The sequence below is a fragment of the Photinus pyralis genome, unplaced genomic scaffold (genome assembly GCF_008802855.1).
Source record: "Photinus pyralis isolate 1611_PpyrPB1 unplaced genomic scaffold, Ppyr1.3 Ppyr1.4_LG1, whole genome shotgun sequence".
Classification (NCBI taxonomy): Eukaryota; Metazoa; Arthropoda; class Insecta; order Coleoptera; family Lampyridae; genus Photinus; species Photinus pyralis.
Window position 1 is genome coordinate 201,604 of NW_022170249.1, and position 12,529 is coordinate 214,132.

The 12,529-nt window shown below is 39.4% G+C and overlaps 1 protein-coding gene across 2 annotated transcripts; it reads right to left on the bottom strand.

The window, feature by feature from the left end:
* Positions 1-3,650: 3,650 nt before the first annotated feature.
* On the bottom strand, positions 3,651-12,529 carry LOC116158903. 2 transcript variants are annotated; one of them, XM_031471765.1, is made up of 3 exons: positions 10,541-12,529; positions 10,110-10,484; positions 3,651-3,824 (listed from the first exon to the last, which is right to left on the bottom strand). In XM_031471765.1, the coding sequence occupies exons 1-3, from the start codon at positions 10,571-10,573 to the stop codon at positions 3,819-3,821; spliced, it is 414 nt and encodes a 137-aa protein (XP_031327625.1). In that variant the 5' UTR covers positions 10,574-12,529; the 3' UTR covers positions 3,651-3,818. The 2 variants fall into 2 exon arrangements, with proteins under 2 accessions (XP_031327625.1, XP_031327624.1); XM_031471764.1 differs by lacking the exon at positions 3,651-3,824 and adding an exon at positions 9,656-9,931.

Sequence of the window (12,529 nt, forward strand, 5' to 3'; positions counted from 1 at the left end):
CAATTTCAATAACATGTACATTAAACTGAACCCTTTTACAACAACTTTCACACGAAGATCGCGCAAACAACACATTTTTTCGTGATTGCAAACTGTGTAACACTTTTGCCTTATTTCGCTGCCAATTTCACTACCGTTTCTATAACCGTAGATCTATCAAATAAACTCTAGGCTCAATTCTTTAATTAAAGAATAGCTTCGCACCATCGCCACCTGCTGCAATCATGTAATCGTTCCGATTTTAACCTTGAGAAGTTTGAATTGCATTAGAATGGGTTTTCTGCGAGTTCTCCACGGTGTCCTCCTGTTTTAGTAGGGGAATGGGGGGGGGGGGCAAAATCGGGTATCTAAGGGAATAGCGCTCCTGAATATTAATGGTACACGTTTTCCACTCAAAACTTTGTTGTAATCATATACACTTATTATAAAATGATATAATACTTACTAACTATGAAAATAAATTCATTCAATAAAGAAAAAAAATGATATATATTCACTTGCAGAATACGGTTTTGCCCCTACCCACGGGGCAGAACCGTATGGATCATGGGGCAAAACCGGACATCGTTTATTCACAGTCCATGCATTCAAAACTGTCTATATCTTCGTCTAGCCAACCTGTGCAGCCTTCGTGTAAGGGTACATTGTGAAACAATAACTGATTGCTGTAAAAAGTAGTAAAATTAAGATACAAAAATTTTGGATAGAATCGGTGTAGAAATTCAAATTTCCTAATGGGGCACAACCGGGTACTATACGGTTTTGCCCCATCCGGTTCTGCCCCGATGCATCCATTTTTATTTGATATCGCGTGTAAAAAATTATAAGCGAAAAATGTCGCAGGTTTTGCATTAAAACTACCTTATCACATCCTACTTAAATGTGTTTTAACAATATAAATGCGATTACGCACTCCTTTAGTTAATTGTTAACGGTATAAAAAGGAGTGAAAATAAGATCACTCACCTTTAAAAACACAATTTTCACAATATACACCATATGCTCTGATCTGTATGACTCCAATTCATATAGTGTACTACTGTCAACGTGACACAGTTAAGTTACTATTTTATTTAGAAGATGGCAGCATCACATTACCGCGAAAAGCAGGGTACCCGGTTTTGCCTCACTACCCGGTTTTGCCCCCCATTCCCCTACTAGCGGTATAACGGAAATTCTTGAAAGATACTGCATTTTTTTATACCAAGGTGCCACTTGGTACAGTTGTTCCTTACAGCCATTTAAACGATTTGACCCGAAGAACACTTGACATTTTCCGTGTGGGTAGATTTTAGAGGGGGTGGGGGTGATTTATTGTAACATTTTTTTAAAAACTAAATATGGCCTAGAGACGAGATCTGGGTGTCGATTTCGTAAGATTTTAACCCAAGGAATCCAATGGTAGCGTCAGAAATGTAATCCGGATACAGGAAATCCGTGAAAAGCCGCCATTTTTAGAAAATGACAAACTTTTGATCGAATTATATTTTTAAGGCACACCGGGTCGTGTAAGGTGTCTAGACTTCTGTTTTTGGGGTCAGGGAATTCATTTTTGATAACAAATATAACCTACTGGCATCGGAACTGCATGAGAGGCTAACCTACTGCACTTTTTGAAAACGTCGCACGCGGTGAAACCCAAGATATTCCAAAGTTTTAATATATAAACTTATATTATTTTATTTAATAAAAATACACATTAACAAAACATAAGATATATTAAAACATGGGGTAAAAAATGTATAAGCCTATGAAGAATCACTAAGTACATCGCTGACCTACTCTGGAGATTGCGTTATCACCACTGAAAAGGAATTTTACATATAAATATTAAAGGTTCGGTAGTAAATTATATGGAAAGTATACAATATTCTTACCCTTTGTTTGAGCAATCTCCCATACATTTTTGGCATGCAGGGGAAGATGGTAATCCGTGTCGCTGCAGCACGAGTTGGAGGAGCACATAAGGAGGGTGGCGTATGTCGCTGGCCATATCTGGGGATGTGCAAACCAGGTGATGAGAAACTCTACAAGTCCAGAAGGATGGGGATGGACTCTTGAAGTCAAAGGCAGGAAGGTTCTGTAGTCCAAGCTGCCACAAGTATGGAAGGCAGTCCGTGCTCTGGACAGGTGTGGCTGCGCGACAGGCTGCGAGACCCTTCGGTGCAGCTGCCGGCGACACGGATTGCCATGTTCCTCTGCATGCCAAAAATGTATGGGAGATTGCTCAAACAAAGGGTAAAAATATTGTATACTTTCGAATATACCTAATTTACTACCGAAACTTTAATATTTATACCGGGTGAATCTTCCCAAAACGAACATAGGGAATTAACATGGGAAAAGGGGTTTTTGTAGATAGTTGCTCCCCATGTTAACTTAGAGGGTTGATCATGACACCAATCGAAAGAAGATTTTTTTCCTCGTCTAATGATATACTAATTAGTTCATTTTCAGGTGTATTTCTCACTATATTATCAAAAACTCGAGAAATCCACTGTAAGGTAACAATGTACCCGTGCCTTACCACCACTTACCCAAATCATGTTGAGCCATGACAGACAAAATGCAGATTCAAACGTCGAAATCAATATCAGTTTATGACGCCTGGCATTAATTTTTTTGTAAAATGCGGTTCACTGAGGAAAAAGTATTTATAATAAACAACGTTTACAGCGGAAATATTAACTCTAGTACGCGATATTTGTTTTCCGTGCATGTGAAAACCTATTTCAATTCGTTAGGAAATTTCCATGGCTTAACATGATTTTGCTAATTGGATTTATTGCCGAATTTTTGATAAAATAATGAGAAATACACCTGAAAATAAGCTAATTCGTATATCATTAGATGAGAAGAAAACCTTCTTTTGATTGGTGTCATTACAAACCCTCTAAGTTAACATGGGGAGCAACGATCGGCAAAAAACGTTTTTCGCATGTTAATTTCCTACGTTCGGTTTTAACAATATTCACCCGGTATGTGAAATTCCTTTTCAGTGGTGATAACGCAATCTCAGAGGAGGTCAGCGATGTACTTGGTGATCCTTCATAGGCTTATAAATTTTTTACCCCATGTTTGAATATATTTTATGTTTTGTTAATGTGTATTTTTATTAAATAAAATATTACAAATTTATATAGGTATTAAAACTTTGGAATATCTTGGGTTTCACCGCGTGCGACGTCTTCAAAAAGGGCAGTAGAGAAGCCTCTCATGCAGTTCCGATGCCAGTAGGTTATTTTTGTTATCATAAATGAATTCCCTGACCCCAAAAACATAACTCTAGACACCTTACACGACCCGGTGTGCCTTAGTAATATAATTCGATCAAAAGTCTGTCTTTTCTAAAAATGGCGGCTTTTCACGGATTTCCTGTATCCGGATTACATTTCTGGCGCTACCATTGGATTCCTCGGGTTAAAATCATACGAAATCGACACCCAGATCTCGTCTCTAGGCCATATTTAGTTTTTTAAAAAATGTTACAATAAATCACCCCCACCCCCTCTAAAATCTACCCACACGGAAAATGTCAAGTGTTCTTCGGGCCAAATCGTCTAAATGGCTCTAAGGAATAGCTGTACCAAGTGGCACCTTGGTATAAGAAAATGCAGTATCTTTTGGTATACCGCTAGTACTATTTTGGTTACAAAGCATTTCTCTTTTCAATTTGTGTTGTCTGAATTCAATGCTAACGTTTCTCATCCATCGAGAACTACATGTCTTCGATTGCACGACCCAGAGCGAACAGTATCATATTCCGCAAAAGTTGAGTCTGCCGCTTTCCTGTCACTCCCAGTAGCCAGTTTCCTCATTTAAACCTGTAAGCGAGAAAGGAATGATAACAAAGTTTAATTTTTGACTATAAAATAAACATTCATTATGCATTTGAGGTTAAAACTTCATATATCTATGGTTTTTAAAAACAGCGCTCTGACATCTGACGTTAGTTTCATAAAGTACATTACAAAATTAGTGTGGCGACATCTTTGAGGTGTAAGTTCCAACTAAAATAAAGGTGGTAATAAAGTGTCCTGCATTTAGCGATAAAATGTTAGTCTCCAATAATAAAGACAGATGTCAGCACAATGTATTCTGCTTTGATTATTTTAATATTAAGCAAAAACTCAGGCAAGGCAATAAAATAAACATTTTGGGATTGTGCCTTTCGCTGTCAAAGGAGTAAACCACGAAACTCGAAAATTAAACATTTCGCTCCTGTATTATAGCCTATTCCTTTGCGTCATAGCGTTGGTCGTTTTCTATCTCTGTCAGAATTATTTCAAAGCTTTAATTCGATTTAAAAATTTGCCAATTCTGTATCAGGATCATATGAGTGCGAGGAGGTGTTTCTTTTCCTAATACTACACCTGTTACTTGTCGACAAACTTATCCAAAGGTTACAAAAGTTACAGCCCTTTGAATTTTCTTTCGAAATTGGTTTCTAGTCTATAACTTTTGATTGAGAAGTCTGATCGAAAAAGTAGGAATTGTTTTGGATTCTACGCACCAAAATTAATAAGAAAAAGTATTTTCCCGAGAAATTTTGGTGCAGTCGATTTAGGGAAAAAAGGAAGGTCTGCCTTTTTTTTGCCCCAAAAAAAAACTTGTCTCAGATCGTCCCGGAAAAAATTTTTTTCTTATAGAACGTGGCCTGTAGAATCCATAATTTCAAACAGTTCCAAGATTGGGCTACTAGTTCAAAAGCTATTGCAGCAACTTTCTCTGTCCGTCCGAGGCCTTAACTACTCCTACAGTTTTCAAGATATTTAGTTTGTGCTTTTTGCATTCGGTAGCGTATCGCTCTGACACCTAAGTATGGCCTTTGAGGAAGTATTGATCAATTTATGGAAAATGCGCTGAAGTTACTCGCCTTAGGGCCAAAACCTTTTTACTTGTTTCCCTTTGGCTGACATTGCTCGACCATGAATTGCCAAAAGGGACACCAATTACAGAAGATGTGTGACGGTAGAAGAAAGATTATCAGCACTTTTGATTATTATGACACACGACTGCTGACAAATGATCGTGCAAGAGCGTCGCGTCGGTAGAAAATAGTCGGTTGCGATTTCGATCGGCCCCGACAAAAATGGAGCCTGTGGACAGGCTTCAATAGAAGCGCACGCGCGCGATCTTTATCGGACGATTCAAATCGCACCGATCTTGGTCGTTCCGATACGGTGGACATCCGGCCTAAGAACAAACGCGAACAAACCGATTCTTCAGACGATGACAACTTCCCGAAAATGCCCAAACACGGAAACACTAAGGACAGCCGACAAATTGAGTTAGGATGGTTCTGTGGCACTAATGGGAAACCTACCAAGCAAGTGAGGACACAGGGAGGGGGAGGTATTCGGAAAGTGATTATATCGAAATCAGCACGGAAATCAGATCTAACCGATGCAGCCGTGATAGGAACATGATAGCAGATTTCTCTGGCGAGATCTCGAACCCATTATTCGTGAACCACTGCTTTGATTGGGCAACAATGTTGTTTAATTGGCTTGTCAGCGCTTCTATATCCTCCTGAATAGTATAGACGCAAAGATCGTCGGCGTACTGTATTATTGTAGTCCCTCGATTGAAGTTATAATGTAGATCTGCTGTATATATTAAAAAGAAGAGGACTGAGAATTATGTCCATGAACTTGGCACGCCTACTACAACAGACCATGGTTTTGCCTACTCATATCGTTAGTGTTCCGTTAGTGCACGTTAGTGCCGCTGAAGAAATCGTTAGTGCACAAAAGGAAACTTACTATATTTAAAAAATATTTCTGGGCCTGCTAACTTCATGCCAGCAGACCCATTTGAGAAAATCGATTCAATCTGTACACTAGTTAAACTAGCAGCGTTAGTGCTCGTTAGTGCCGCCAATATAAACGTTAGTGCTCAAAGTGGAACAGCTCAAAACGTTGTAAAAAGGGGTCTGCTAACTTCATACAGCAGACCCACATTTGTCAAATTGGCTCTGTCCTATTGCGAATTGAAGCGGCTCGTTAGTGCTCGTTAGTGCTTCACATGCGAACGTTAGTGCTGCAAGGGATCTGCGTCAAACAGGTACCAAACCACCTCACAATTAAACTTGACTTATTGGGACCTGCCAACTTTACGCCAGTAGACCAACGAACGAAATCCGTTTGATTTTCTACTTTAATCGATCGGTAAGTATTAGTGCTCGTTAGTGACGCCAATATAAATATTACAAAATGCAAAATATGAAAATAGGAATAGAAACCAGAGCGAATAAACACATCACTAATTTAATCGTTATATAGTTTTTCACAAAGCAAACTCATATTTTTACATCTTGAGCTGTTGCGCTTTGAGCACTAACGCTTTTTTTTGCGACACTAACGATCACTAACACTGATTGATCGATTAAAGTAGAAAACTAAACGGATTTCGTTTGTTGGTATACCGGCGTGAAGTTGGCAGGTCCCAATAAGCCACGTTTAATTTTGAGGTGGTTTGGTACCTTTTTGGTGGGGATCCCTTGCAGCACTAACGTTCGCATGTGAAGCACTAATGAGCACTAACGAGCTGCTTCAAATTCGCATTAGGACAGGGCCAATTTGACAAATGTGGGTCTGCTGCATGAAGTTAGCAGACCCCTTTTTACCACGTTTTGAGCTGCTACACTTTGAGCACTAACGTTTATATTGGCGGCACTAACGAGCACTAACGCTGCTAGTTTAACTAGTGTAAAGATTGCATCGATTTTCTCAAATGGGTCCGCTGGCATGAAGTTAGCAGGCCCACAAATATTTTTTAAAAATAGTAAGTTTCCTTTTGTGCACTAACGATTTCTTCAGCGGCACTAACGTGCACTGACGGAACACTAACGATATGAGTAAGCAGAACCAGGGTCTGCTGTAGTAGGCCTGGCAAGTTCATGGACATCTGAGAATTGACCCTTGTGGAAGGCCTCTAGACACTATCCTTGGGCCGATTTTGTTGTTACCATGAGTCTTAATGTAAATATGTCGATCTTCAAAAAGTGAAATTATGTTCCGGGATATTTTTCCTGGCAAACCTAGCCTTATCATCTTATCCTCCAATATATCTAGTTCAACGCAATTGAATGCATCTTTGAGATCATAAAATATACATCCCATGTAGTTATTCTTTGAGAAATTTAGCTGCATATCCGTTACTAGTAATGATAATGCGTCAATAGTTCCAAAGCCTTTACGAAATCCATATTGGCTGTCTGGTAAGATTTTGTTCTCCATTATCCACCATTCTAATCGTGCTTTTACCATTCGTTCGAACGTTTTGTTTATACAAGATAACAGGGATATAGGTCTATATGTGGAGAGTTGGGTGGGATCTTTACGTGGTTTTAAAATAGGTACGACTGCAATCCATTTTAGCTCCGCTACATTTTCTCCATGCAGCCACATTTGATTGAACGCCTCCAGTAGAATTGATTTAAATTCCGATGGAAGATTGTGCAACAAACTATACGGTATTTCATCAATGCCAGGGGCTGTGTTATTATGACCATGCAGGGCAGACTCTAGTTCTCTTAGGGCAAATTGTTTAGACAGGTAATGGTCTATGTTAGTGTAGGTCCTGTGCCTCTAACGCGTCGTCCAGCAACTATCTTCCTCGTCCCGAAAACTGACATTTTTTGTACTAATGAAACAAATCGACATTAAAACAAAAAAAGTAAGAAGGAAGAAGTATTTTTATAATATTTAAATGACTAATTAGAGTGTAAATTGCTTGAATTTTGATTTTTGATATCCTTGAAACATAAATATATATTTTTTAATCAGTGACAGTTTTTTTCCTAAATGGCCGCCATATTGGTTCCACAGGGTGGGGGAAGGAAGTGCTGCGGGTCAAATAGATTTTTTGGACATACACATCGTTTATGGTAAGTGGCTTGCTTTCTGCATTGTTCGTCAGATTTTTTCGATTTTTAATATACTCAGTGACATGGAAATTGCAACACCAAGAAGGAGTTGGAATTTTTTGACCAAACTTGGCAGAAACGTTTCACTACTAAAAGGTAACAATTGATTAAAATTTCATTCATATGGATCAAGTGGTAATGGCTTATTTGACAGTTCTTTCATTTTTTTCTAGTATTCTTATATCGTGTACGTTTTGCGAGATTTTGTTCAGTTCTTATTGTTTTCGCTTTTAATCGTTTCTTTTGAGGCTGTGATCATGCCTAGATACGTCAAAGTGGAAATTACCGCGAATTAAGAGAAGTTGACAGGTGTCGTATTGTTGGTTTGGGCGGAGGTGGTTTTTCGTTCACAAAAATTGCAAGTCACCTTAACCGAAGTCAATCCACCATGATTCGTTGCAATCGGGCATGGATTTGGGAAGGGGCAGGATCGTCGTAGAGAGGAAAGGGAGGGGGCAGGAAAGGGTGGCGGGCGAAAAAGAACAATTGAAGTGCGGGATCGCCATCTTTGACTTATGGCAACAAGAAACCGATTCTCTAGTACCAGGTCAATTGCCGATCAATTGTTAGCTAACGAAGGTCGTCCTGTAACACTTCGAACGGTTTACCGCAGAATCAGAGCTTACGACTATCGGCCACATTTTTTGTTACCATTAACAGCTCAACACCGCCAGCAGCGTTTGGAGTGGTGTAGGTTGCGACTGCACTGGAACCTAGAGCGGCATAGGGTGGTGTTCAGTGACGAATCCCGATTTTGTTTGGGTATGCATGATGGCCGTATGAAGGGCAGCCGAAGACGTGGGGAACGTCGCAAAGTTGAATTTTCTGTTATGAGGCATGTGCACTAAGCTGTGGGGACTATGGTATGGAGTACTATAACTTATGGGAGTAGGGCTCCTTTGTTATTCATTCGAGGTAATATGACCCCCCCAGCGATATGTGGATGACGTGATAGAACCCGATATTCTTCCATCTCTTCAGCAGTTGGAAGACCCACTTTTTCAGCAGGATAATGCCCCTTCCCACATTGAAAGACGTTTTATGGACTTATTTGCACATGATAATGTCAATTTCTTGCCAAAGCCACCCAGATCTCCCAGTATATCGCCTATCGAGCAAGTTTGGGACATTATGAAGAGAAGACTGATGAACTTACCGCATCCTCCGCAGACGCTGCAAGCTCTACACAATGAATTAGAGGTTACTCACAGTTGCTTGGGACACAATACCTCAAGAGGAAATCGGCCGTCTGCTAAAATCGATGCTACGAAGCGAGAGGGAGTGCGTAACCAATAGGGAGGGACTACTATTATTATTAATAAAAATATGTTTATATTTCATCCTTTTTCTTTTAAATTTTAATCAATTGTTACCTTTTAGTAGCTAAACGTTTCTGCCAAGTTTGGTAAAAAAATTCCAACTCCTTCTTGGTGTTGCAATTTCCATGTCACTGAGTATATGTACCGCTTAGACTACAAACGTTATGCAAATTTACCAATTTGAGGAAGCGAAAATTAGAAAAAAAAAGGAGACAACGGCACGCGGTGTTCCCAAGCGGTCACCCATCCAAGTACTGACCGCGCCCGACGTTGCTTAACTTCGGTGATCGGACGAGAATCACAACTCAACTCAACAAGATTTATTTACAATTTTTACATACATACAGTTACATGCGCCTATTGCGCTTTTGTTTTACATTTCATTTCTTTACATTGGCTCCTAAATATTATTAATTTTCATCCAACATTTTATACATTTCGCAACATTTTGCTGTGATTGTCTATGCTTCTTGTTTTGGTATTTCACTTTACTTTCGTTGTTGTTTGCAGGAAAACTGTAGTTAAAAAACCTGCTCTAGACACCTTAAGGCGGTAGGTATGCTTTTAACGATGCTTTTAGTATTCGTTAAATATGTCTAGGTCTTGGTACGGAAGTCTGTGTTTCAGTTGTATCGTCCGGTGTTTTCAACGTGGTATGGCCGTTGTCAAGAAATATGGTGATCTAAGGGAAACAATTCCAGAAATTATTCGTCAGAAGAAGAACAAAGAGATGCACGCAAAGGATGCAAACGTGTCGCAAATTTATCAATTTTGAGCAATTTTTTAATCGAACGTTAATAAATATTATATGTAATAAATTAATACTTAACTTAATACAGTATTAGAAGATAAACACTTACTGTTACCATTGACGGTTCGACTGGCATAGTGTCAAATGGTGTGATCTCATTAGTTTCATGCATATCCTCGTAGTCGTCACTGTTATTAGTTTCATCATCGGCAGTGTTATGTGTAGATGTAGTTCCGAGGTGGACTGTTTTCGATAGTTTTACAAATGGTCTAATGTAGATCACTTTTTGGTGGAATCTTCTCTTCATAGCTTTGCCATCAAATACAATACCAGGTGGAAGATTGATTTTGATTAAATGTCTATTCATGGATACTAATATTTCAAACTCTATGTCATTCAGCATGTGCTGAAACAGCTCTTTGATAGCTACCATAATTTCTGAATTGCTCCAGTCTGTAGAATTTGGCACCGGAAAAAGCCAAGCCTGCAATTATAATCCTTCAATAAGTAAGTATACAAAAAAATATCAGAATAGTTAACTTGCTTCGTACGCTGCAGCTTTTTGTACACCATTAAGTGTCGAAACTGTTCTTGGTGATTTTAGAAGTATTATGTCTCTATAAAAATTTGGATCGATAGAGGAATATCTTTGCTTTCTTGAATTAGTGCTTGGCGACTGAACACAACTCTGGCGGGCTGGCGAATTGGCCCTGATTGTTGGAAATAAACGGTTGAGTTTCTCTCTTGCTGAAGAAGCAACCGATCGCACAATAGCCACACTAGATTATGGCGCTTCGGAGCTCACTGGTGAATTTTCGGCTGTTGAACTTCTTACATCCTCGACGACGTTCCGCAGCTGAGGACTCGACAAAGCTTGCGACACTGCTTTGATATTCCATTGCGGCGATTTCTCAAAATCAATTGTTTAATTTTTGAACTAAAAACAATAAAAACACAATTTGGGTATGTGTTATGGTAGGAAATGCACAATAAACATGTGAGCTTACCGATTGAGAAGGAGTAGCACTCGTGTTTGATACAACAACCATTATTAGATTAGGGATTAGCGACTATTTTTTAGGTTTGAGGCTCTCTGCACTTCAGCAGAGCTGCATGAAACACTAAAAATAGTACAGTGAAAACCATTCTTTTTAATTTGCATAGCCTGCTAGCCATTAAATCTGGCAAGCAATAATAATTTTCAAGTCAACATTCAAATTGAAGCTCTATTTACCTACGTGTGTTGTTACTTTGACCTTTTTACCTGTATTGATCTGAACAACACAATAGTGTAGGCGCATATGTAGCGATTTACTTTTCTGTTTAAAAAAACTCGTGATAATTTTTTGCACCAAGGTTTTTCTGTTTTCACAGGTGTTCAGGAATAAAAAAAATCTTGGTGCCATCCCAGCTTATGTTTCAAGTACCTAAAAGCGATCTACCGTATACATTTTCACTCGCTTAGGCCTGGAAAATCACAAAGAAAATAATTGCGCAATTCAATGTACGAAAGTATTGAAACTGATTGAGCATTATATGTCTAATGTCAAGACCTGTATTGTCTCAACCAGAGGAGCATTTTCAAACAACTCTGATGTCAGTCACCTGTCAAGCAATCACGAGGAAGTCCACACAATCTTACTTCTTCATGCGCTTGATGCTGCTAAGTCTAACGCCACAATTCACATCTTGTCGCCTGACACAGACGTGTTCATTCTAGCCATCAAAAGCCAGAAGGTTTCCTGAACTTGGAAAAGACACCTGCATTATCACCGGGAAAGGGGAAAATACAAAAGTCACACAATTGCAACCAATTTATCAAAGACTTGGAGCGGATGTGGTAAATGTGCTACCAGGCTTTCACTGTTTCGCTGGCTTGACACCGCAGGAAGATTTTCCGGGAAAGGAAAGCTGGCATGCTGGAAAGCATTATGCAAGCTACCAATGAGAGTGCTTCATGCTTTGAGCAGGCTAGGGAAGACACCACAACCAGACGAAGAACTATTAGTGTCTTGAAGAGTATGTTTGCCGTCTGTTCCTGCCGAACTCTAAACTACCCGATTTTGGCAAAGTTCGCTGACATATGTTCAAGCAATAGCAGGCGGAAGCGGAAAAACTCCCCCCTAGTAAAGCAGCGCTGAAACAACATGTGTTACGACCCCATTTCCAAGCAATGGTCTAGTGACATGACGGCAAGGTGTTAATTGATTTGCCTGACCCCACAAACTATGACTGGATTCTGAAGGGTAGCCAATTTTCACCTGTTATCACAGACATGAAGCCTGCACCCGAAGCTATTTTGGAACTTGTGAGATGTATGTGTGATACCAGCCGTTGCTGAGGTAACTGCTCATGTTATGCAGCTGGAATGGTTTGTACTCTGATGTGCAAATGTGAAGGATGTGAAGAAATGTGTGACAATACAGATTCACGTTTCTCTGATTCACAAGACGATGAGTATAGTGACGAAGATTAGATAAGGTTGTGAATAAGCATAACATTCTGTCGTTTTGTTTGATATTAGAAAGA